The sequence below is a fragment of the Mesoplodon bidens genome, assembly GCF_964165515.1.
Source record: "Mesoplodon bidens genome assembly, chromosome: 17".
Taxonomy (NCBI): Eukaryota; Metazoa; Chordata; class Mammalia; order Artiodactyla; family Ziphiidae; genus Mesoplodon; species Mesoplodon bidens.
Window position 1 is genome coordinate 3,036,736 of NC_138174.1, and position 25,477 is coordinate 3,062,212.

The following is a 25,477-nucleotide window of genomic DNA, read 5'->3' on the forward strand; positions in this document are numbered from 1 at the left end:
TCCTCGTGTCAGAAGTCCTTGAGTCGTGAGACACCCTATCCACCACGGTGAGGTCTCTAAACACTGTCCCCCACCTCCGACCAAATCTGGGGCCTCTGCTACAGGCTCCAATAGCATTCATGATTTCCACTCCACAAGCTTAAACGTTGGACAAACACAGAAATTTTTTAATGGTTGTGTTGAGGCCGTATGATGGCAAGTCATGTGGCAGGAGACTTCACTGCTGGGTTATAAACGTCTTATGGGAAGCTGAAGCATAGCAGACAAAGAGGGAACAAAACCTAGCTTCAACCAACGTTGAAATAAGCCAGTATAGGTACAGCAGAACATGAAAAACAATTAAGATTAGCATTTCATGTAGAAGCTTATTCTTTTATTCACAGAGTGCAAACCTGTGAAGGCCACCGTGATGATTGATTATTTCAACTCCATCCAAATCCCAATAATTAAAAACATAAAACAGTTTATACTTGGATAGTTTTTCAAAGGCTTTCTGCATGACATTTTCAGTTTTTCTTCCAACTAGTGGCAGCCAATTAGAACAGTAAATTCTCTGATGCTGTACTGGAAGTGGAATCTCTGGGCTAAGGAGAACTGTTTTCTTTCTTAACCCTGCTGCATTCTGGGAACCAAGCTCAAGTGTAACACTCCTTGCTTCATTAGTTTTTTTTTTTGGGGGGGGGAGCTGCATTGGGTCTTCGTTGCGGTGCACGGGCTTCTCACTGCAGTGGCCTCTTTTGTTGCAGAGCATAGGCTCTAGGCACGCGGGCTTCAGTAGTTGTGGCGCACGGGCTTAGCTGCTCCGCGGCATGTGGGATCTTCCTGGACCAGGGCTCGAACCCGTGTCCCCTGCATTGGCAGGCGCATTCTTAACCACTGCGCCACCAGGGAAGTCCCAGTAGTATTTTTTTAAAACTACTTTATTCTGGAATTAAGTTATCCAAATATTTGATCTATTCTCCTGCTTTTCTTGACTTTTTATAATGGATATATTCATCTTCCTGATTATTGTGCCAATACACTGAATGAACAGAATTAAATTTCTTCTAAATTTCTGAAACTTCAACAGACCTTCTTTCTGAAATAATGTAAAGGGCTCCACTCAAGCCCCGGACTGTCCTCGTCATCTCTGTCTCCCATCCATCTCCTATCCTCACAACAGTCAACCTAGAACACACACACCCTCTCTTCCAGCAAAGGTGGTTTCTGTTTTGTTTTAATAAGAGAAAAGAAAGACGGCGAGGGGATCAACTAGGGGTGGGAATTTACTGGGTAAGTAAGTTTATCGTGTTACATAACATAGGTTTATCATGTAACAGCTTTACTGTAGAAGTGCATGAAAAAACTAAAATCACTCATCCTACCAAAGATAACCACTATTAAAATTCTTGTATTTCCTTCCAACACATGACTTTTTCTTTCTTCTTTCTCTTAAGGCTATGAAGAACATGTTTCCTTAAATAAGGTAAGGTTCCAGAAAGCAGCTTGGTGCTCAGCACACAGCAGGTACTTGAAAAAGTTTGCTGACTTTCTGTGTGGACTTAAGGAGCAGTAACTTGATTCCTGGGCTCCGAAACAGCCCCTGTCCCCGGGGGCCAGGCTAGGTGGTCTGGGGGGATACCCAACAGGACCCTTATCCTCAGAAGCACAGTCCGAGGTGCATCTTTGGTCTCGTGAAGATACTATCTCCATGGCAACCGACTGTGGCTGATACCACGTCCCCCCGGCTTCTATCCAATCTACTTTCAACGTGTTATACCAGGACTCCCACTGGGATACAACTACACAGACTTTTGTATCTTGCTTTTTCTTGTAAAATTATATCACAAACATTGAACAGTTCTCTGTATCTTTAAATATTCTTCAAAAACATGGCTTTTAGGGCTTCCATGGTGGCACAGAGGAGAAAACTAAGGCCTGGAGAGCTGGGGAACCAATATCCAGCCAAGGCCTCTAACTGGAGACCCATCTCCAGCCATGACATCCCACTTAGTACCAGTGTCACACTACACAGTTACACGTTCAACAGCCATACGTTGCCATTCCTTACTTTGTGAAATAAGAGTTTCAGGAAGAGAATCCTTTACCCATTTTTCTCTAAGAGGGTTCGCTTTTTTTCTTTTTTGGTAATTTGTAACACCTCTAAACATAGTAACTATATTAACCTTTATCATGTAAGTAACATCTGTTCCATTGTCTATTCTGACTCTGAATGTGGAAGGGCTTTGCCAGACCAAAGCTTGCGATTTTTATATGATCAAATCAATCTTCCCTTTTGTGCTCTGATTTTGGTACCCTGTGAGGAAAGACCTTCCACATTCCAAGTTATCAATACTTCTAGGATTTCTTTTTTAAAGATATTTAAATCTTAAATTAATTTACTTTTCCATTGGCCTAACATCATTTACTGAAAACCAAGCCTTTCCCTACTGATGAGAAACGATACTTCTATCCTGTGTTACAGTCCTACAGACATTTGTGTCTGTGTCTGAAATTTCTCTATTCTCTCATTGACCTAATGGACCCTTCTGGCCGAAGTATAATGCACCTGATGCTCTTTTAAATACAGTATTTTTATAATATGTCTTACTATCTGGTACAAATCCCTCTGTAGCATTTTTCTTTACCAGATCTTTCCTGCCTATTCTGGTATATTTACTGTTTATGACTTTAAAATCATTTTAAATAACAACAACAAAAATCTTCTTTAGATGTAGGATGGATAACATCAAACTTACAGACCAGTAGAGACCACTGAGTTTTCTTCTTCTAATCTAAGAATACAGCATGTTTCTCCATTTAAATATCATCTTTCATGCCTTGCGGGGGGGTTGTGTGTGTGGAGGTTCTGCACTTTGCCCTCCTGAGTGTACTCCAAGCTGTATCACAGCTTTTGTTGCTCTTGTGACTGGGACTTTCCCTCCATCATATTTTCTGGAGTGTGTTTGTTATATTCTTTGCAAACAAGAAAACTCTTGATGGTTCTGGAAAACCCCAAGTGAAACAGGTTTCTTTATGGCTGGGCTTCCCAGAGACTCTAATATACTGAAATTCTCCAAGAGAGGAAAACGCATTAATACGTCCGATTTCCAAACTTACTGATCAATGGGACCCTTCTGGGAATACTTTCTAATACCTCACAAAACTAGTATTCCAAGGAATGCACCCAAGAATGTGATGATGATGTCACTTCTTCTATACGTTATCTTCTCATGACAAAGTAATGTATTAAATCTCTAATACTTTGTTTTAGGCACTGACTTCTCCTTCACCACATGCAAGGTGCTTCCTGGGTGCCAGTCAACACTCCTGATGATATACAAGTGCCATGACAGTTTGATAATTATCTCTTCCAATTCTTGTTTCCTTCCACTCACACGTAACCTTTCCTTTCCAGAATATTGATCTTCTACCCAGGTTATTTTTCCCAATGTGTTTATCATTCTGTTATTTTAAAAATCCTGGGCTTCTCTGGTGGTGCAGTGGTTAAGAATCTGCCTGCCAATACAGGGGACATGGGTTCGAGCCCTGGTCCAGGAAGATCCCACATGCCGCGGAGCAACTAAGCTCGTGCCCCACAACTACTGAGCCTGAACTCTAGAGCCCACGTGCCACAACTACTGAGCCTGCACTCTAGAGCCCGCGCGCCACAACGACTGAGCCCATGTGCCTAGAGCCCGTGCTCTGCAACAAGAGAAGCCACCGCAATGAGAAGCCCGTGCACTGCAACGAAGAGTAGCCCCTGCTCGCCGCAACTAGAGAAAAGCCCACGTGCAGCAACAAAGACCCAACACAGCCAGAAATAAATAAAAGATATTTATAAAAATAAAAGTCCTATTGGCATCTTAGTAACATCTAGAAATGTGGTACATGTCCAATTAGCACAACTCCTCTGTACCTCAAATGGTCTGCCAGTCTACTTCCATTTTTACACATTAAATATGGGAAAGCAAATCTGTAGTAAAGTCAGATCGTGAACAAGCTGTTGTTCCTCAAAGTCAGCAGCAGCTCGGTATAAATCCAGCACAATTAGCAGGCATTCCACTTTTACTCATTTTGCTAACAAAGGTAATAATGCTCAAACCGAAAATTATAATAAAGACCCATTGCTATGATTGTACAGCCAGCTTTACCCATATCCTGAGCATCAGGATCAATGAACTGAAACAGGACCACAGGTAACTGCTTACAGGCAGACAGGTGAAGACAACCCCTCCCTGCTTCTCACACGGCGTGGTCATTCGTACACCAGATCAACATGAGACACCACCACTGACTGATCCCTGCGGGCTGGGCTTCACTTGGGGGTCACAGGCCATGTACAGAGACAGACAACAGAGGAGGAAGCAGACGGGGCCAAGTAAGCATCCCATAAAGAAAAAGGAGATAGACAAGTGCAAAAGGCAGGAAAAGACATTCGTCTCTGTGCCATGACACAAATAACATATAGGGGGATTAACGACAAACTCTACCACGTTTTATAAATAAATAAATCTGAGCAAAGAAATACAATATCCACAGTCCTGTATCAAATATGTTTGTGGGGCTTCCCTGGTGGCGCAGTGGTTGAGAGTCCGCCTGCCGATGCAGGGGACGCGGGTTCGTGCCCCGGTCCGGGAGGATCCCACGTGCCGCGGAGCAGCTGGGCCCGTGAGCCATGGCCGCTGAGCCTGCGCGTCCGGAGCCTGTGCTCCGCAACAGGAGAGGCCACAGCAGTGTGAGGCCCGCGTACCACACACAAAAAAAAAAAATTGTGTACTGCGTTAGAATTAGGTCTGTTCCTTTCAGAATCATCAATGGTCTGAACGAAAGCCAACCACCTCAAGGACCCTGACGACATCCACCAGTAAACAGAAGCACTCTGCCTTCAGCTCCCGCTGTAGCAGTGACGGGACTTTAGGAGTGCAGCCAAATGGGACCGTCAGCTGCTCACAGGAACCCATTCCCTGGAGAGGGCCCTGCTGCAGGCCGCAGCTGTGGGGTGCTAAGATGCAGCAGCGAACAAATCAGACCAGGCCCTGCCCTCGAGGAGTTTCCCGTCCAGCGGGTGGGAAAGCTGAGCCGACAAACGGGCAGAGGAGAGGAGGCTGGGAGCGTGAGGACTGAGAGAAGCGGAGCTGGGTGGCAGGCCGGGGTGAGACAGGCACAGAGCTCTCGGAGGAGACACCGTCTGAGTGGCGTCCAAGGAGGGTGTGGGACTCGTCACGTGGGGAGAAACCGTCCGGACAGAGGGGTCGTGAGCGCGGGGATGGCTTTCAAGCTCAGCTCCACGGTCACAACCGCGATGAACGCAAAGGAAGGAGTACCTACCTGGTTTCTGGATCAAGGGAATCCACAAGTTTTTTATCAGCTAATAGCTTTTGCAGACTTTGATATAATTCCACATTTGTGTTCAACCTAGAAAAATTACAAATAAGAAAAATTAAATGGTTTTCTAGTACGTTCTCTTTTTGCTTTAAGTGAAGAGAATGGTGTCAAGTTCCAGCATCCACATGGCCAGAGGCCAAAGGTTTGGGGTATTGTTTTGTTTCTTCCTTTGGACCAGGAATGGCATGACCGCAGTTAGTAAGGGACGGGAAGTGTGTTAGTACTAACTGTCCCGGAAAGTAAAAGCACAAACTTAAAGCCACAGTCCACAGCTGGGGACAGGAGAGCAGACAGGACGTGACCCCGCTTCCATCGAGAACCAGCCGCGTCGGCAACATGCCAAGGACCACTGGTTTCCCTAACAGGAGAGGAGCGGGGACGGGAGGGGAGGAACAGACGCAAAGACCTGCAGTCCTGACTGGGCGCCGGGCCTGGGCTGCCTTGGCTCACCCGGGGGGAGTGGGGCGGGTCCACACCGGGGACAGCTCGAGGGCACAGGCTTCGGAGCCACACCCTGCAGCCACATGGGCCCCGGCTACCATGCCCTTGGTCCGAAAGGGTTAGACCCTTGGTGGCCCCCAGGGTTCAGCGAGACGCTGGGCATGGCCCCCACTCCCAGAGGAGGCGGCTACTGTCCGCGGCCGCACTTGGGCCCGGCCCACCCAGCACTGCCTGCCCGCCCGCAGCACCACCGACAGCTCCTGAGTCCCTCTCCCGAGAGCATAGTGCGGGCCAGAGCTCCTGCCTCGGGGAAGGGCAAGGGCTGAGCGCTGCCCGCCAGGTCCACTCAGGGGCTCGCGGGCGGTCAGGTTCCCCGGGCAGCTCACACACAATCAAACCTCTGCAGGTTCATACGAACCGAGGGGCCTCTGTCGCCACGGTGCTCACGGGCCACCCTGAACCTGCGGGACCAAGGCAGCCCGGCCCGCCGAGAAACGCTCAGCAGGGGGGCAGGCTCGGCCTCAGCCCCAGGAACCAGGAGAAGGTCAGCGAGGACGGCCGCCTCCTCTGGCTGCTCGGCCCCCGGCCGCCCACGTCCAAGGGCAGCTGTTCCGAGGTGGCCGGCCGGACCCACGTCCGAGGTTTGAGCACATCTCCCACATCATGTCCTACATCGTAGGACTCCGAGATAAGTCTGTAATTTAGTCTATATTTGGCATTAATTCTAAACAAATACGTCCAGTTTTATCTTTGCTTTTCCACCACTGAAAAGTCAGTCGATTCTACTCGGGCACCGGAAGGCATCCTACTCAAAGCTGCCCTGGGCAGTTAGGGTGCAGCTCAGGCTACGGGAGAGAAGGAGCCAGCGCTCAGGAGGGCGGAGGGCAAGGCTCTGGGTTCTGTCCGGTGACGACGGCCAGGTCCCTCGGCAGCACCCACGCCCCCCCAGGGGGGCAGGGCCCGGTCCCAGCAAAGGACTGAGCTGCGCTCCACGGCCAAGGGCGGACCGCAGGCCGAGCCTCCGACACCACCTCTCTACCGACCAAGGCGCCGGCTGTCCTCCCGCAGTACCAGGAGCCCACGTCTGCTGATGCAGCACACAGGCCCTGGGCAGGGCCCGGCGCTCTCGCTCACCTGCCCGGCAGCCCTCGGCTCCAGCGCCTTCAGCACGCTGGGGTCTGGAGTTTGCAGGGACCAGCTTACCCGTTCAAGGAGCCGAATTTCGCACGCACCATCCCCAAAGGGCAAACGCTGCTGGGGGCACCGGCCAGCAGCAGCCGTACACCCCATGCGAGCCCCGGGGGACGGAGGGGCCTCCGCTGGGCTGGGAGACACAGGTCCCGAGGTCTTTGCAGCCGGGGGGCCGGGCGCCCGCACTGGCTGACCCCCGTCCTGGTGGGCACCCTGCCCCCTCCCCGTTACTCTGACCAGCACGCTTACATTTACTCCGAGTCCCTTTCAACTGACCGACTTCACCCCAGCCTGTGCCTGCCGCAGCTCCCAGACTGCCTTTACGATGTGCCCAGATGCCCCCAACACCAGCCCCAAGGGGACCGCAAGGCCACCGGGCAGAGGTGACCACGCTGACCTCTCGCCCTGTGGCCACAGCTCTAGGGCGGCAGCGATTCCACCACACGGCCATCTGCCAGCTCGCGCTGCCCGCCCGCTCCCGAGACGCTGACGATCCCTTCAACGAGGAGACCGAGGACCCCGGGCATCCACCGCACGCCCCCAGCACCACAAGCACTTTGCATTTACCGTCTCGTCCTCCTCCCAGCAGCCCTGAGGCACAGATCACTCCACCACTCCCCTGACCAGTGAGGAAACCGAGGGACAGCAGACAGGGAGGCGGCCCAGAGTCAGGCCGTGGGCTCCCCGCACCCGCCCGCCCCGGGCAGCCCTGCGGCTCACACACCAACCCCACGCCCCAGCCCCCACGGCGGGGCGAGCCCTGCAGACGGACGACCTGGGGCACAGACCCGGGGGCCCCGCGGCCCAGCACGGTCCGGGAGGAGGGGCACACGTACGTCTCCACCATGGCGCCAATGCTCCGACAAGCTTCCTCCGCGGCCTCTCTGAATGCTGCCTCGGGGTGAGCGATTTTCACAAAATCGGCCTAATGGAGGGGAGACAAAAGCAAAAGGGCGTTTGATGGGGAGCTTGCTTCCAGGGTCTGAGGGCGAAAATGAAAACGTGAGCTTTAAAATGTGCCATTTGCCTTGACCCAGCATTTCCATTACTGGAACTTTCCCAAACCGGTGGGAGGAGCAGCTTCTTCCTGAACATTCATTAATTCTGTTATTCCCGGGAGCCAAGTCCGTTTCATTTCCAAATACATTCCAAAATACTCTTACTGACTTTATTTTAGAGAAGTCTCCCTCCTGCAAATGTAAAAACCAAGTGAATTCTTCCTACTTCTATCATTCAAAAGAGCAGACTCTCACTTCAAATAATCTGGAGCTTTCTACCTAAGTGTTCCTACCTGGCCCATGGAACATCGCTTGGAGGCGCTTCTAGTTAACGCTCACACCTGGTGTCCTTTCAAGGCTGAGTTAACTGCATTCCAGCCCTTGTGCAGAGAACAAAGACTGCCTTTTAGTAAATAGGAATCCCCAGCTGCAGCCTATCTGGCACAGGACTAGAGCTGTTATACTGACCTTAGAATTTAAGTAAGCCAGAATGCCTTTTTTATTTTTTTTAATGAAATCTCATAAAACTAGATTTTAGTTTTCATGTTAACTGCAGTACACTGCAAAACAGAAATGCAGGGAAACTACAAAATACTGCATATTTTCTTCATTCTCATGAAGACAACATGTATGGCTATAACGTGAAATAAAATCACCACAGACCGCCTGGAGGGGTGGGATGGGGAGGGTGGGAGGGAGGGAGATGCATGAGAGAAGGGATGTGGGAACAGATATATATGTATGACTGATTCACTTTGTTATAAAGCAGAAACTAATTAAAAAAATAAATAAATAAACTTAAAAAAAAAAAAATCACCACAAAGTAAAATGTCCTAATTTTATTATCAAAGTTTTTAATGTAGAAACATATAAATCCATAGTTTGATACAACATTTGCCGTAACAGTAGGATAACATCTGCACTAAGGCACCTGAAAAGTGAGCTGTGTAAACTTTAAAAGATGCTATATAAATTACTCATCTGCATGCTGCACAATTTACAATCAATATTAAAATTCAAAACACCTGCATACGTTTTAAAACTCGTTTGTGAAAGTGGTGAGGAAAATAATACAGTTCCACGGGGACTGTGTTAAGAAAGAAAAAGAAAACAAAATGACCAGTTTATAAAACTCATGCCTTACATGGTATTGATCTCACTAGCCGGCAAAATCTTAAAAATTCAAAAAAGGAAGAAGATTCTTTGAGCTTTTTGACCCTAAGATTTACATGTATAAATCACATCCTAGTCTTTTTGAATGAGACATTACCAAACTTCATAAATATAAAAAACTTCAAAAATAGGGCAAGCTATGGTGCAGAGAAGTTAAAATCTTTTAGTGAAGGGCAGAAGTGGAAACGTGGAAAAAATGCTAGAACACTGGTTAATTAAGACAGAGGCTAAGACAACAAACACCCAGTAAGTTCTGGGATTTCTGACCGCAAAAGCCAATACTCAATTACAAATAAGTGAAATTTGCTGACCAGCGCTTTCCTTTCAGATTTCAGTGGCACCGTTAAGCAGAGACGGTTCAAAACCTCTTTTCTGACAGTACGTCTCCCACATCCCCCAACAAGACGAGCCCTCGCTGAGCACATCCTGCAGGGACGGAGCCCGCGGCACAGCTCACTTCGCCCTCAGGATGGATACTCTGCCGATCTCTTTACAACTGGGAAACCTACAGCTGTGGGTCTAGGACAGCGGAGGTGTGACTGGCTCAGCGCAGACACTGAGAGCAAGAAGGAAACCACAGACGGGGAGCTGCCCCTCTGGTGAAGAAAGTCAGCCTCAAACGGTAAATATGATTCCACTTACGTGACACGTAAGAAAAGACAAACTACGGGGATGGAGAACAGATCAGAGGTTGCCAGAGGTGAGAGGCGAGGTGGGTGCGACGCACAGGGAGCGCTCTGGGGGTGATGGAAGAGTTACGCAGCCTGACCGCGGGGCGGCTACGTGCACAGAGTCCACGTGCACAGACCTGCACCATCCCTTAAAAGAAGTCGATTTTACTGCGTAATAATTTTGAAAATAAACACTTTCTCACAAGATGGGGAGGCGCTTCCTGCCACTACAGGTACGGTTCCACCCGGCCCGGGCGGTAGCAGCCCTGGGAGCGTGGAGAGTGAGGCCTCTGCAGCCAGAGTGCCTGGACGCGAAGCCCAGCCCCACCGCTCATGGGCCGGGGAACTGAACCTCGTGGTCGACAGGTGGAGACATGCCCAGAAGGCTGAATCAGTCAATCCAGGTGAAGCTCTTAGCTGGGTCCAGTGCCTGTAAGAGCTACAAAACAGCCAGCACCAGAACATAAGCTCCACGAGGTCGGACCACACTCCCAGTGCCCGGCCAGGGTGGGGCTGCGCGTAGAATGAACGTAAAGAAAGAGCTGTGGGCTTCCCTGGTGGCACAGTGGTTAAGAATCTGCCTGCTAATGCACGGGACATGGGTTCGAGCCCTGGTCCGGGAAGATCCCACATGCCACAGAGCAACTAGGCCCGTGAGCCACAACTACTGAGCCTGCGTGTCTGGAGCCTGTGCTCCGCAACAAGAGAGGCCGCGATAGTGAGAGGCCCGCGCACCGCGATGAAGAGTGGCCCCCGCTTGCCACAACTAGAGAGAGCCCTCGCACAGAAAGGAAGACCCAACACAGCAAAAAATAATAATAATAATAATGTCAGATGCAGGCTTGTGACATCCTCTGTCACATAGGGGAGGACGTAAGTCAGGCACCAGCAGATAAGCAAAGCTTTCACTTTAAAAAAAAAAAAAAGAGAAAGAGCTGTACAGACAGGAGCAGGCGTGACCACGACTGGGGACTGGTGCGCCTCTACGATGTCACGGTCACCCTGGGCAGAGAGGGAAGCCTGCTTCCACCTTGGCCGTGGGCGTCTCAGCTGGCGGAGAGACCTGCGGGCACTTCTATCTCAACTTCAAAACGTGGGGAAAAGACGCCTTTGATACCATCAGTTTGATGTCAAAACCTTATTTTTGATCAGAAAAGACATTCCTGAAAAGGCTTATAAAAACTAGTTTTTTTCTAAGATTAATTGTATTGTAAAGGTACAGATAAATGTTCTACTAGAATTTTGGTAGACATTTTTATAAAGGAAGAACCTGTCACACGAAGAATCTTTGCCATGTGCGTAATCATCTTCCATTACATATTTATTTTATTAAATATACATATTAAAGTACGAGTACTAAATCTGACCTTTCCTGTACATTCTTCCCATTCAACAGCACACCTCACTATAACAGATCACACCCAAGAGCTCTCACAGTTCAGATATTCCTAACTTTACAGTCCAGTACTGAACCCAATACACTGAGCTCAACTTGCAAAACTGAGAGGTGGTCTGCGGCCCAAGCCCGGCGTCTTACCAAGTCGGCCACCCTGCACAAGGAGTCCGAGAGCTCGTCAAAGATGAGCACGGTCTGGGGCCCCGGCGGTGCGGAGCACACACGGCCCACCAGCTGCTCCGTTTTCCTCAAGGCCTTCTCCTGGGCGACACGGAATCCTTCTGGGGCGCTGAGCTCAGGAACTCCAAACAGGCCCTGAAACCCAAAGAACAGTTTCCACTGATAACTAAAAACATGACCTGGGGGTATGCAATACAAATACTTTTGTCATAAACAAAATCTTGGTTTTCATTGATACTTCGTATCATGGTGACACCTGTCATCACAGGTATCACTTTCACATTCCACGCAACATTCCACATATGACACTAAAAATGTTTTAGACTGTAATTTTCTTCAATTTTTAATTATTTTATAAAAAACAAAAATAGAATGATATGGGTTCAAAATCCAGCTGTCACTACCACAGAACCTAACTCACAAAGTGGCAAGGATTAAACGACACACGTTTTTAAAAAACATTTTAACAGTGCCTGGCACACAGATGTCAGCTGTAACCACTATCAGCTGTGTGACCCTGGTCGAGTTCTCTCTCCTCCTTGGCCTAATTCTTCATCAGGCATGAGGGGATGACAATACGTGCTGTGTCTCACAGCACGGACACAGGAACAAGGTTAGTAAGTTCTCAAGACCCTGCCCGGCACTAAGTGAGGTCCAGGACGCAGCATCGAGCACTCCACAGACTATGAAATAGGGACGGTGAGTTGATTACTGAGTACATATATATTTTAGAAAGATTTAATAAACATGCTAAGCCAAGTCATAGGCGGAAACTGGCAGCAAATTTTATACCTTCCAAAAGCATTTCAACACCTTGATAAAGATAAAAATCACTATCTAATGGGAAGGAAGGACCGTCTTCTTGTACCAGTTCGATCGCACTTGTTAGGACGCCCAGGAAGGCAGACAAAAACCACAAACACTTATTACACGTCGACGGCATGCCAGAAGTGTACCACGTACTTTACACAGGTTCTCTCACGTAAAATCACACAATCCTAGAGCACAAACTATCAATCTCCTTTTTACAGATAAGGTAACACTTTCAGAGGTTAAACGAACATGCCTGTGGTCACTAGCAAACAGTGGGAAAGCCGCAACCTGAACTTGCTCCAAGCATCCCTAACGCCCACACGTTCTCCATGCACGTGTACTGCAACTGGCATTGGAAAGTCTTGTCTCTGCAGGAGGGCAGCTCCGAGGACTAGGAACCCCGCTCTTCACCATTTTAACCAGCTGCCCAACGCAGGGCCTAACACAGGAACTCACGAATGAGGCAAATTAACAGGGCCAGACCGCTGCCTAGACAGCTTTGTGTCAAGAGATGCCTAACATGTCAATTGCGGGAAACACCAAGAGGCGGAGCTTTCAGGCCTGACAAGGCCCACTGTTTCTGCAAGAAGGAATGCACAAAGTTGTTAACTTCTTTTCAAAATATATTAACGAGTTGGAGAAAATAAAGACAGGCAGAGGCAGAGCAGAATTAGCACCAAAAATATATTTGGTTTTTACAATGATTTAATATGATTCAATTACAGACTATTTTCACGTCTCAGCACACCTCCCCACACTCCTCTTGGAATTCTAAATCTCAGCCTACCAAGTTATGGTGATACTAGAAAACTACATAAGCCTTTGGGTTTCTTTTTTTAATCAAAAACCAAGTCACGTATTTGAAAATCTGATATCAACACGTGAAATTATGATGTACAAAAGAAAAATTAATAAAGCTAAAATTAGATCTACTTCATCCACCCATAACCAAGCTTACCCCTCACGTCTTCTTGCTCATTACCCACAAGTTGTGCTCGTTCTCACACCAATTATGTCAGTACCAACGTTATTTAGCCCCATGGAAGTTGGTGTAGCAAATTTCATTCAAAAATAATTTTAAGGGCTTCCCTGGTGGCGCAGTGGTTGAGAGTCCGCCTGCCCATGCAGGGCACACGGGTTCGTGCCCCGGTCCGGGAGGATCCCACATGCCGCGGAGCGGCTGGGCCCGTGAGCCATGGCCGCTGAGCCTGCGCGGCCGGAGCCTGTGCTCCGCAATGGGAGAGGCAACAACAGTGAGAGGCCCGCGTACCGCAAAAAATAAATAAATAAATAAATAAAATAATTTTAAAACAAAGAAATTTGGGCGTTAAATAAGAAAAACTCACATGATTAGGCTCACTGTAATTATATCCCAGACTCATCTTTCCAAGAAAGGCAATAGCAGAAATAATGAAAAAATTAAGAAGGCAAAAATAAAAGTAACAGTGCAAAGTGAACAAAATCCATAAATGCAAAGTAAAGCAGGCACAGGTAAATCCCTTCCAAGCTTTCCTTCCTTTCACCTTTAATTCAGTCATTAATTCAATAATGAGTTTCAGGAGGTGGGCGGTGGGGGAGGGAAGGAGTGGGAGTTTGGGGTCAGCAGATGCAAACGATTATACACAGGACGGATAAACAACAAGGTCCTACTGCAGAGCACAGGGAACTATATTCAATATCCTGGGCTAAACCATAATGGAAAAGAATACGAAAAAGGATGTATATGTGTATAACTGAGTCACTTCGCTGTACAGCAGAAATTAACAAAACATTGTAAATCAACTCGACTTCAATAAAATAAATTTTAAAAAAGAAAAAAATAATGAGTATCTACTGAATGCCAGACACCAAGCGGGCCGCCTAGATACACAAACAACTAGGAACAACACAAAAAGTCAGTGATTTTCTCCGGCAAAAATCTACGTGATGGCCTGCACCACCTTAGAGGACAACAGACTCTTCTCCAACTCGGTGTTTTAAAGAAAAAGAAACAAAGCCGAAAAGCTTGGGAAAATATTAATGACGTCACTTCGGGCATAAATGGAAAGACTCATTACACTAATTGACAGAAGCTGGTCCTGGTATCAAGACACCGAGGCCGCAGGTGAGCTCACCGCGCGGCCCGCGCCTCACCGGGGCCGGCTCTGAGCTACAGGGCTGTGAGTTTGGGGGACGCGCTCAGGACCACTGCACCTGGGGCCCTCGCTGGGCAGGTGCTGGACCCGAACCTGGGGTCGCCCCGCCCCCCGGCACCTTCCCCTTAGAGGGGGGTCCGCCCGCAAGGTCACCCAGGGCAAATGACACCTCCCTCCCGTGCGAGGCGGGCTCGCCGCCCGGACCCCGACGACCCCGCCCGGGTCCCGCGGGCCGCTCACCCGGCGCTCGCCGAACAGGTCCAGACGGCGGCCCTGCGGCTGGACGTTGAAGGCGGCGCCCACCGGGGACCAGCTGGTGCTGACCCACCGGACCCGGAGCCCGGCCCCGAGGCCGCCCAGCCCCCGGGCGCACAGCATCGCGCCGCTGCAGCCGCTCCGCGGCGCGAGGGCCCACGAAACCGGACTCCAGAAGCCAGCCCGCAGCCCCGCCGGCGCGCACACCGCGTCTCCACGGCAGCGCCCGCCTACCACGTGACCCCGCGCTTCCGGGAAGGGCACTAGGCCGCGGGGCCAGCGCACGTCGGCGTCCGCAGGGCCAGAGCGTCACCCGCTGCTTTCCCGGGCCGCCGCGTTTAGCGCCCCCGCGCGCCTGGAGGGGGAACCGCAGGACGCCCCGCCCTCCCACGTGGCCGGGGGGATGGCAGGGTCTGCGCGGCGCGGAGCCTCGCACCCGCTGCCGAGAACACACGTCGGCGGCAGGCCGACAGCTGCCCGGCACCCTGAACCGAGACCCGTCGCCCTCCGTCGGCCTCCGCTCCAGGAGGATGCGAGACGCAAGGCACTGCGCCCGCACGTCCCAGCCCTGCAGCCAGAGCTGTCGGTGGACCTCCATCCATCGACTGTAAACTCGCAGTGATCGATAACATAATCGACAACGCAGCTTGTTGGGGGTGGAATCTGCCAAGCTGCAGTCACCGACGGAGGGAGTACGGGGGCGGGACGGCAGCGGCGGAGAAGGTGAGGGGTGGGGCCGGGGGTCGCCCTCCCGGTGACCGCGAGCGGAGGCTGTGCAGAGCTCAGAGCATCCCCTGGACGGCCCGTGAGGATGACCCTGTTGGAGGACAGCGCGGAGGCTGGCGTGGGCGGGCGGGGACCTGCTGCTGGGCCTCGGCTTTGGGCGGAACCGGACGCCCCTGATCCAGTCCCCCAGCGCCCGGCGCGCAGGGCATTGCGTGCCGTGCCGAAGGATGCTTCGTGTCCCTGTACCAAGGACCAGAGCCGACGGAACCTTGTATCTCACCTGAATGCGTGGGCCTGAGATAGAGTCTGCTCCTGGGAACACCTGTTGGGTGTGAGCAGCCCCGGAACCTTCTCTGAAGTTCCAGGGGGCCAGAAGCGAGGGCCAACTGGGGCGGGCTTCTAACCCGCCCCTTTCCGTCCTCACAACAATTTACTGTTAAACGGAGTTTGTTTTCAGAGTAGCCTGGTGGGGAGAAAAAGCCCCAGTGATAAAAAGATAGAGAACAATGAACATTTAGTAAAGGCAAGTGCCGGGGTACGCTTACACAAGTCTCTACAGCTTAACTAGAAATTCTGCGTTTGTTTGTGTACATACGGTAAGTCGTGATTTCATCTTCTGCTGACTTTTTCATCAAAGATTCCAAATTATTTAAAATCCCCAAAGTCCTAACTCCGTGGCGATTAATACCGCTTTATCTGTGGCTGGTTGGTCCTTGGGGACGGCCACCCCACATCGCAGGCCTGCGCGGCAGGCCCTTACACAGATGTCAAATCTGCCATGTAAAAATATTCATCAATATATGTGACAAAACTACTTACTTTATCATATTTTTTAAAAGGAGTTTCAAATCTGAGAGCTTTTCTTTAGCCCAGAATTGTTCCTAACCATTTTTAATGCAAACATTGAAGTGTAAAAACACCCTCGAAGGATGCTGACTTGTGTGCTACGTTAATGAGGTGTCTTGAGTCTCAGGGAGCCTGGCGTAGTTAGACCTGTAAAAACTGCAGACCAGATCCACAGACAGCAGATGAGAGATAATTCCAAATGGCAGATCAGACACCTCCCCAATCAACTTTATCCTTTTGAAGTTCTTTATAACATGTTTTACATTTCATCTTCTACATTTGCCCTGCAAAAAAAAAAAAGAATTTTACGAAAGCTTGTATCCAACGTTCTGGTCATAAATTGTACTTTTTTCCTCTACGCCTATCTCACCTATAAAGTTCTGACCCTAAATAGAAGGGAGTTAGTACACGAATTGTTTGGTCCATAACAACACCAGACTTAACACTTGGGGAAAAACAGCTTGGCTTATTGTAATTGAAAGAAGCCAAAGCATAAGGACACTCTGGCTCAATAAAGAAAATGATCAGTCCCTACAGCTGGGCCAACGTTAGGGCACCAAGGCAAGTGGGGGACTTGGGGTGTCTCACGTGCTTCACCCAAGTCCTGGCTCTGTTCTAGAAGAAACATACATTAAGGAAAGCCAATAAAATACCTATAAACAGAAATGATTTCCACATATATCCAAAGTTTTCCAAAACCAAGTAATTTTTCACCTTTTCATCTATAGCAGTGCTGACTGCTTATAATGATAATTCAGAAAATTCCCATTTTCCCGAGGAATGAAGATACTGTAACAACTGCGCTGACGTGGTTGACGTGTGGCGAGAACGGCTGTTAAGTCCGTCAGAGTCCCAGGCTGTGGTCTGGAAGATGCTGTCGCTTGAATGTGCACCGGGCTTGTCTCCTCTTGCTTCTTTATTAGTTGCTCTCAGCTAATGGAAAAGTGTATGGAGTTAACGTAAGCATAGTTAACGCTTCCAGAATTTTAGGAGGGGATTATTCGCTGGACCACAGGGCAGTTCTCCTCTAGATTACCTAAGTTACCTAGTACAGTGTAAATGCTATGTCAGCAGTTTCCAGGTTGGCACATTCAAGTTTTGCTTTTTGGAACTTCCTTTTTTTTTTTTTGTGGTACGTGGGCCTCTCACTGTTGTGGCCTCTCCCGTTGCGGAGCACAGGATCCAGACACGCAGGCTCAGCGGCCATGGCTCACGGGCCCAGCCGCTCTGCGGCATGTGGGATCTTCCCGGACTGGGGCATGAACCCGTGTCCCCTGCATCGGCAGGCGGACTCTCAACCACTACGCCACCAGGGAAGCCTCTGATTTTTGTTTTTTTCAAATATTTTCCAACCATGGTTGGTTGAATCTGCAGATAACGGAACTGTGGATACGGAGGAAAACTAAAACAGAGTCAAGTTTGGCAAACAGTTTACTAACAACTGTTTGTTGAGTTGAGTGGTGATGAAAACCCAAGATAGAAAGTGAGCAGAGTGTCCTGCAGTTTCCTGGGCTGTGCCATTGTCACCAGCCCAAACTCTTATTAGTCACAGATGGAATAAACACTTCCTTTTCTTTCCCTGGAATGTCCTCAGGAACTCAGATGGGCGATACATCATCACACGGCTCCTTCGAGCACTAAAATGATATCAAAACACTCCCCACAAGGAACGCCCGAGCAAAGGATTCTTCAGGTCATGGGAATGAGGGAAAATATCAAATACACTGTAATAAACAGAGCAGGTATTTTTACATTTACTCTTGGAAGGATAGTGAGTTCTATAGCCTCAGTTTTAGGAATCACTTTCCCACTTTCACCTTTTTATGGTTATGACAGTGGTGATATAATTAACGTGGTAAAATCATCAAATAACGTCTTCAGCAAGCCAATTCGGGCAGATGGAGAGACAGTTATAGCCGCTCCCCGCCCCCCGACCCATCACGCGCCGCTGAACAGGAGGAAGCCCGTGAACGTGGTGTCGTCGTCCTCATCCGCAAACAAGCCGTTGAACCGCTCCCCTCCCGTCACCTGCAACCACACCTCGTCCCCGAGCTTCAGCTGCAGGACGAGGCCACCGGACGCCTGGTCCTCGGAGCTCGTGTAACCGTCCTTGGTGTGCAGGACTTTTACCCCGTTTTTGACCAAAGACACCTGAACATTCCTGGAGAAAACGGTGATGTGGTAGGTGAAGTAATAGACGCCGGCGATGTGGCAGGTGAATTTCCCCGTGGCCACGTCGTAGTGGCCAAACTCGTTGTACAGGATCCTGTCGAACTTGACGGGCACGTCTGATGGAGGGAACTTGCTGAGCACCGTGAGCCCCACGGTGAAGGCGCTTTTGGGCAAGGCTGGCGTCTCCCCAATTTTCCCTTTTTCTCCTCGATCCCCTTTCCAGCCTCTCATTCCCCGGGCTCCGGGCTCACCCTGGGGCCCCAAGGGGCCGGCATCTCCCCTGGGACCCGGCTTTCCAGTGGGGCCCACGGGGCCGGGTAAACCAGTTGGGCCCGAAGGTCCGGTGCTGCCCTTTGGCCCTTCTGGACCGATGGGACCCACGTCGCCTTTCTCCCCCTTCTGTCCTTGGGCGCCGGTCTCCCCTCTGAGGCCTTTCTCTCCCATGGGGCCCACAAGTCCCTTTGGCCCGTGTTTCCCTGGGGGGCCTCTTGAGCCCTGATCACCTTTGACGCCCTTTGCTTCAACATTTCCATCGGCTCCTAGGTAGGACAAGAAAGAACAGAGGGAGAGATGATTTGTGAATCTCTGCTTGTGAAAACAACTTTGGTTTTTCTATTATTGAGCAAGCGAATGAGATAAGGCAGCGCACAGGTTCAGCATATGCTCAGGGTTTGAAAGTTAATTCACTCCTAAACTGTGCAGATACACACACGTGCACAAAACACCCTTTGACTCTACTACATCAGCATCGGGGCTCACGTTAGAAATGACAGTTATTTGGGGCTTCCCTGGCGGCCCAGGGGTTAAGAGTCTGCGATTCCAGTGCAGGGGGCACGGGTTCAATCCCTGGTGGGGAATGAAGATCCCGCGTGCCGAGCGAAGCGGCCAAAAACAAAAGAAATGACAGCTCTCTGCCTGTCCCTGAGGGGACACATCTTCGGAAGAGGGAAGAAGGCAAACAGCAGATTCACCAGGGCTGCTTTGGTAGCTGACTCGCAGCCCTGATGACGTGACGCCCCCCCGAGAAGCCCCTCACTGGAGTCAGGGCGTCCTGGGCGGGCGCTCACTGCTCGCCGCGTCTGCCGACCTGTGCACCGCGCCCGGCGCGTGGCGCTCTCGTGGTTCTGCTTTCCCCCCTCCCCGGCGCCTCCCGCTTCCCACACCCTGCCTGGACAGCCGTGGTCCGAGCCCCGGCTCGGGAGTGAGACGCCAGGATCCAGCCCAGTCGCCACCGCTTATGCACAAGCTGATTCCCCAGCTACACCTGGTTCCTCACCTGTACGGCTGGGATAATAAAGTGCCTCCTTTATAGGCTGTTGTATTAAGTGAGTCAGCACATGGAAGGCACTTAGAACGACCCAGTGGGGCGAGAACACTGTTCGTGTTGCCGTGGTAACCATCCTCCCTCCCCCTCGGCAACAGCTGCCAGCATCCTCCCTGCCTCCAGGGCCTGGCTCAAGTGCCACCTTCTGCTGCAGTGCCACCTGGGACGCTGATCAGAATCCAGCATCCCGCCTCAGGGCCCAGTGCTAAATCAGGCTTCAGCAAACTATGGAGCAAGGGCCACATCCAGCCTCCGCCTGTTTTTGACAGCCCGCAAGCTAAGAACAGTTGACACTTTTAAATGGTCACAAATCACGTTCTGAGATTCATGACAAGTATGTAAAATTCAGGTTTCAATGGAACGCAGCCCCACTTACTAAGGCATCCTCTACGCAGCTTTTCCCTATGACGGCAGAGCTGAGTAGTTGTGACCGAGAGCCTGTGGCCCGCAAAGCTGAAAATATTTACTATCTGGCCCTTTATGGAAAGTTTGCCCATCTCTGCAGTGAACCCTGAGCTTCTGGAGAGAAGGACCATGTGGCCTTTTTCACTGGAGCATCCTTGGAGCCTCGTAAGGGACTTGTCCTTGGTAAGCACTTAATAATTCCTATCCTATCATTGACGGCTCCGGCTGCGAGCACAGCAGGATGGAAAGCCATCTCTGACCTGGTTCTCCTTTCTCTCCGGTCATCCCGTCCTTCCCTGGGCCACCAGGATGTCCTGGTTCGCCTGATGGAAAATGAGAAAATAGGCAGAAGTTAAAATTCTAGCTCCAGTTTCCCTCGATGTGGGTCCCAGTCAGCGACGGAGGGTCCCGGGGAGCCCCAGCCTGACCCGCACACCCCACCCCTCACAGACCTGCTGGGGGAGGGCAGGCAGGGGCAAGCAGCAAGGGTTCTGAGCACGCCAAGAAGCGGGTTGTGCAGTGGATGGGTGGGCTTCCCAAGCAGCCAGCTCGGATGATGATCACGATTGCATGTTTCTCACGTGACAAGGACTTGGGGGGGGTGGCTTTGTCATTTGTGCTCCTTTCCCATCACTCTGTGGGGAGTGGAGTGGAAGTACTAGCCTCCTATGAAAGCGCAGATGACCATGGTTACACCACACTACTTGGGATGGGAGAGAGGGTTCCAGAAGGATCTCTCTAGCGCCTTACAGTGGTGGTCAAGGTGCCGTGGAGACCCACTGGGACATCAGGCCATGAGGTTCTGCTGCACCCAGGAGTCCTGATGCTCAGAACAGGCTGCCCCGAGCACCAGCATCCTATGTTATGTCCACACATGTATGTTTGTAAGCTATGTACAGGTAATGTTCTAAAAACATGTTCATTATAAAACATACACATGGGACTTCCCTGGTGGCGCAGTGGTTAAGAATCCGCCTGCCAATGCAGGGGACACAGGTTCAATCCCTGGTCCGGGAAGATCCCACGTGCTGCGGAGCAACAAAGCCTGTGTGCCACAACTACTGAGCCTGCGCTCTAGAGCCCGCGAGCCACAACTACTGAACCCACGAGCCATAACTACTGAAGCCCACGCGCCTGGAGCCCGTGCTCCGCAACAAGAGAAGCCACCGCAAGGAGAAGCCCGCGCGCCGCAATGAACAGCAGCCCCCGCTCGCCGTAACTAGAGAAAGCCGCCACGCAGCAATGAAGACCCAACGCAGCCAAAAAATAAATAAATTTTAAAAATAAAACATACACACAAATACATTTGAAAACGGTAAGACAAAGATTAAGTTAATTTTTAGTGTGAGAAATGTGATATAATATCCTTCTAAGAAACGTGTGTTGTATATAATCTAAATAAACTATATATGTAGCATGCAAGTCTTAAGGAAGTATGTGAAACTTGAAAGAACGGGGACCGTGGAGGAAGAAGGAGAGAGAATGAGTAGCGGAGAGATAGAGAAATTTGGTGTTGGATACAGGAGCATCTGTCTTCTCTCTCCATCTATCTTCTTCTGTGTGTATAAAATATGTTATAACGAGCGTTTTAAATTAAACCTCCCAAATTTGGAGAGAGACCACCCAGCGCACACATGTGCCCTTGAGCCGGAGAGAGAGGATGAGCGCCAGACGGGGGCCTGTGACCCGGCCCCCACCCGCGCCCTTGGCCTGCAGAAATGTTGCCTCGGCTCTGGAGCAAAGGGGACTCAGACGTAGAGAAAGCGAGGCTGTGAGCCCGCAGTTTGAGTCACGGAGACGGATGCGACACTTCCACCGAGAAGAGTGTAAAGGAGAAGCCGGCGAGGCTGCCCAGCGCTGCGCAAGCGCCGAGGTTCCCTGGGTGGCGGGCGCCTCCGTGGGGCCAGGTGAGAAAACTGCAGCCGCGGAGAGCACGTGCCCCAGCCCCAGGGGTGCAGGCAGCGAGTGCATCGTCCACTCCGAGGGATGATACAGGAGGCCCACAAAGAGCCGCCCAGGAGAAAGGCCGGCATCGGGCCGTCACGCTTGGAGGGCAGCGGAGACGGGTTCCGACAGCATCATGTGAGCGATGCCTTCCTGCGCCTCTCCTCCCGGCCCAGCCCGCTGGTGGGTCCAAGGCGGTCCTCGCAGTGAGGAGGGGCGTGGGAGTGGTGGGGGCGGGGGGGGAGGGATCTCGAAGACACAGGGCATCCTGTGCGCGTATGCGGGCACACGCACGCACGTGTGCGCACATGTACACATACATGTACACACGTGGTCCCAGCGGGAGGATAAGGGATGGATTTCAATAAGATGGAGGGTTTGCCATTCACTTGGACAGGGCCTTTCACTCCCCAGAAATGAGACGGGCCTATTGCCCCAAAGCGGCGTGGACTCACTGGAGGTGGTGTTATCCGGTAGGAAAGCCCAGCGCCGAGTGCAGGTGGGGCTTGGGGAGAAGGGACACTGCCCCTGGTGACCCGCTGCCCCATCCAGCCCCCGCAGTAAACACTAGACCACAAACGCCCTGAGCAGGGAAACACCTCCAAACACCTGGAATGTCACACATCTGTACAGCAGACTTCCCACACTGAGTAATTCTTGTTTCTCCAAATCTTAAAGGCTTTTTCGAAATCCATATTCTAACAGCACTTGCTGGCAAAGCATTAATTTCAGTCCATCCTGAAATTGCTTTCTGTGTATTATGCCATTTTAATTTTGCCAGAGGAATATCTAATTCCCTGGTATAATTAAGAAATATCAAAAGAGGCTTCTAAATGTTTATCATTAAGTTTGGTGAAGCTTTCATACGACGTACTGAGAAAACTGACAGCGGCTTGTGTTCACATTTCTCACGAGTCCTGAAATGCCTTAATTAATTAGTGTGCAGCTTCCTATGAGTCTGCGATACCCTTGGGACATCCACAGTCAGGACAAAGGCATCTCAAGGAAGGTAAATGTAAATTCACCTGCCCACAGTTATACTAACTTCCAGGTCGCGGGGGCAGGCGTCTTGACAACTCTGACAGACCTTCATCATTGTTTTTTCCTTCTAATGCACGTTTGAAGAATTCACATTAAGAATAGAAATGGTAGCTCTGCCCTTCTCAGGATTCTTTACTGCTTGCATTATCAAGTTCACCTTCAACTATGAGTTTTTTTGCGGGGATATTTTCAGCACCCATCTCTTTGTGATAGTTCAGCAGCATCATCTGAGAACCCCCTGGTCCAGGCACACTTAGTGAAAAACATCCCAACACGCTGAAGGTCAGTGAACGCGGGAGGGTCCCGGCCAGCCTGCTCACACTGTGGGCCACCACTCTTCCCACGGGACACGGTCCAGGCCTCAAATGACACGTGTATCTGCAAACCGACCAAGTGAGGCCATTCACACGGATTCATAGAGTAAACGTTTTAAAAGCTCAAATTTTGTCTTCACCTAAATTTATCTTTTAAGATATCCCTAGAAGTTTTGATGTTTTCTTCCTGCACCCAGATGGGACCTCTGCTTACATCTTAGGTGTATGACCCTATGGTCAGACCAGGGCTCAAGAACCCCATTCAGAAATCAAGCCTACAGGTTTTTGTCATGGAAACCACTCACACATCCTGGCTTTTGGGACTGTCCCTCCCAGAGGCTGGATCCTGTCCCCAAGCCCCCAAACCGCGGGGAGGTCCCGGGACACAGCAGTGATACCCGAGCAGCGTTCCGCGCCACCTGCCTCACGGCAAGGCCTGCGCTGTGCTGGGTGCTCTCTGCAGGGACCTAGCCGTCGATGTCTCTCCAGGACCCGGTGCCAAAAATCCCTCATACCTGTCGCCTGAGGCAGAAAGATCTATGACATCACAAGCTCCTGAAAACGGCCCTGGAGTATTGGAGATCATGGCCAGCAGACAGGCAGCCCCGCTCAGTGGGAAAGCCCACGAGGACAGGGGTCCTCATGGCTCATGCTGCCCTGTACCCCCCACCCAGCCTGGATCTGGCTGGAGCAGGCTCTCCATCAGTGTCTTCTGGGCAATGGATGGATGGATGGATGGATGGACAGCGGTGAGCACACAGGCGATGAATGAATGAAGGAGGTGAAAGGAGGGGGACGAGCGGAGGGCAGCTGCGGGCACAGGCGGTGGGTACCTGCGTCCCCCCTGTCGCCCTTTGCTCCATCTCGTCCGTCTCTCCCAGGCAATCCATTGTGCCCCGGGTTCCCAGGGACGCCAGGGTGGCCCTGCCTGCAGGTGTCCTGTGAGTTCACCATCCCTGCGCAGACTCCGGAGACGAACAGGAGCCACCAGGTCCTCATGGCTCAGATGACAGACCTGAACGGAAAGAGGGAAACAGTCTGAAGGGAGAAACTCACATCGCCGGGGCCACGACAAAGCCTCTGCTCTTTGCAGTGGCCGAGCTCGGATAGCACGGTCAGGGCGGGACGGGGGGGCAGCTGGGAGCAGACTGGCCGCTCACAATCGAAGGACACTGTCCTTGGAAGGATGCGTGTGACTGGGGAGACTCTAATGGTGGGCGATCCAGGAGAGAGCCACGTTCCAAGTCAGGAAACCCCCGCTGACTGTTTCGCTCTGGGCAAAGAAACTCCAACTGACCGTTTCACTTTGGGCAAACTCCTTCTTGCAGCCAGAGAAGAGAATAATGCTTCCCTCACAGGGCTACTGTAAAAACCAAATTTGAGCACATTGTGCATGAAAGCACATTTTGAGCAGTAAAGCAAACATGGAATTAGCATTTGCTCCAGCAATCCCACTCCTGGGTATACATCCAGAAGAGCTGAGGGCAGGGACTCCCGCAGATATTTCTACAGCCATGTTCACAGCAGCAGTGCTGTCCACAGTCGCTACAAGGTGGAAACAACCCACGTGTCCATTGATGCATCAACGGATAAACAAAATGTGGTCCATCCATATGATGGATACGACTCAGCCTTAAAAAGGAGGGAGATTCTGACACAGGCTACAACATGGATGGACCTTAAAAGACATTGTGCTCACTGAACTAGGCCAGTCACATGTGGACAAATGCTGTGTGATTCCACTTACATGAGGTACTGAGAATAGTCAAATTCAGAGACAGAGAGTAGACAAGTTGGTTCCAGAACCACTGTCAATAAGGTGAAGATCAGAAAAAAATTTAGTCACACAAATTTCTTGGTTTCCAGGGCACATAAAAGTTATGTTTATACCATACTGTAGTCTATTAAGTGTGCATAGCCTTATGTTTAAAAACAATTTACATACCTTAATTTTTTATTTTATTTTTTTTTGCGGTACACGGGCCTCTCACCATTGTGGCCTCTCCCGCTGCGGAGCACAGGCTCCAGACACGCAGGCTCAGCGGCCATGGCTCACGGGCCCAGCCGCTCTGCGGCATGTGGGAT

General features: G+C 50.8%; 2 protein-coding genes across 4 annotated transcripts in view; both read right to left on the bottom strand.

Annotated features, from left to right (window-relative positions):
* MIPEP (mitochondrial intermediate peptidase) overlaps nt 1-14,864 on the bottom strand; it is a 145,564-nt gene extending 130,700 nt beyond the window's left edge. Inside the window, exons 1-4 of one of the 2 annotated variants that reach the window (XM_081214381.1) lie at nt 14,606-14,864; nt 11,379-11,552; nt 7,836-7,924; nt 5,311-5,397 (exon numbers count right to left, since the gene is read on the bottom strand). In XM_081214381.1, coding sequence (XP_081070507.1) covers nt 5,311-5,397; nt 7,836-7,924; nt 11,379-11,552; nt 14,606-14,743 — 488 coding nt within the window. In that variant the 5' untranslated portion in view covers nt 14,744-14,864. The remainder of the gene's footprint in view (nt 1-5,310; nt 5,398-7,835; nt 7,925-11,378; nt 11,553-14,605) is intronic. The other variant, XM_081214382.1, reaches the window with a different exon arrangement.
* Nucleotides 14,865-16,359: 1,495 nt separating this feature from the next.
* C1QTNF9 (C1q and TNF related 9) lies at nt 16,360-24,450 on the bottom strand. Of its 2 annotated transcripts, XR_014013611.1 has the most exons (4): nt 24,226-24,450; nt 20,354-20,416; nt 16,907-18,903; nt 16,360-16,476 (listed from the first exon to the last, which is right to left on the bottom strand). XR_014013611.1 is itself a non-coding variant. In XM_081214861.1 (3 exons), the coding sequence occupies exons 1-3, from the start codon at nt 24,389-24,391 to the stop codon at nt 18,131-18,133; spliced, it is 1,002 nt and encodes a 333-aa protein (XP_081070987.1). In that variant the 5' UTR covers nt 24,392-24,450; the 3' UTR covers nt 16,805-18,130. The 2 variants fall into 2 exon arrangements, 1 of the variants encoding a protein (XP_081070987.1); XM_081214861.1 differs by lacking the exon at nt 16,360-16,476 and having other exon boundaries at nt 16,805-18,903.
* Between the last annotated feature and the right edge of the window lie 1,027 nt (nt 24,451-25,477).

Bases quoted from the DNA above. Each gene is read 5' to 3' on its own strand.
- C1QTNF9 (XM_081214861.1), bottom strand. From the start codon at position 24,391: ATGAGGACCTGGTGGCTCCTGTTCGTCTCCGGAGTCTGCGCAGGGATG. The intron at 20,417-24,225 runs GTACCCACCGCC...ATTTTCCATCAG, and splicing joins GGGCGACAGGGGGGACGCAG to GCGAACCAGGACATCCTGGT. The intron at 18,904-20,353 runs GTCAGAGATGGC...TGTCCTACCTAG, and splicing joins CGGAGAGAAAGGAGAACCAG to GAGCCGATGGAAATGTTGAA.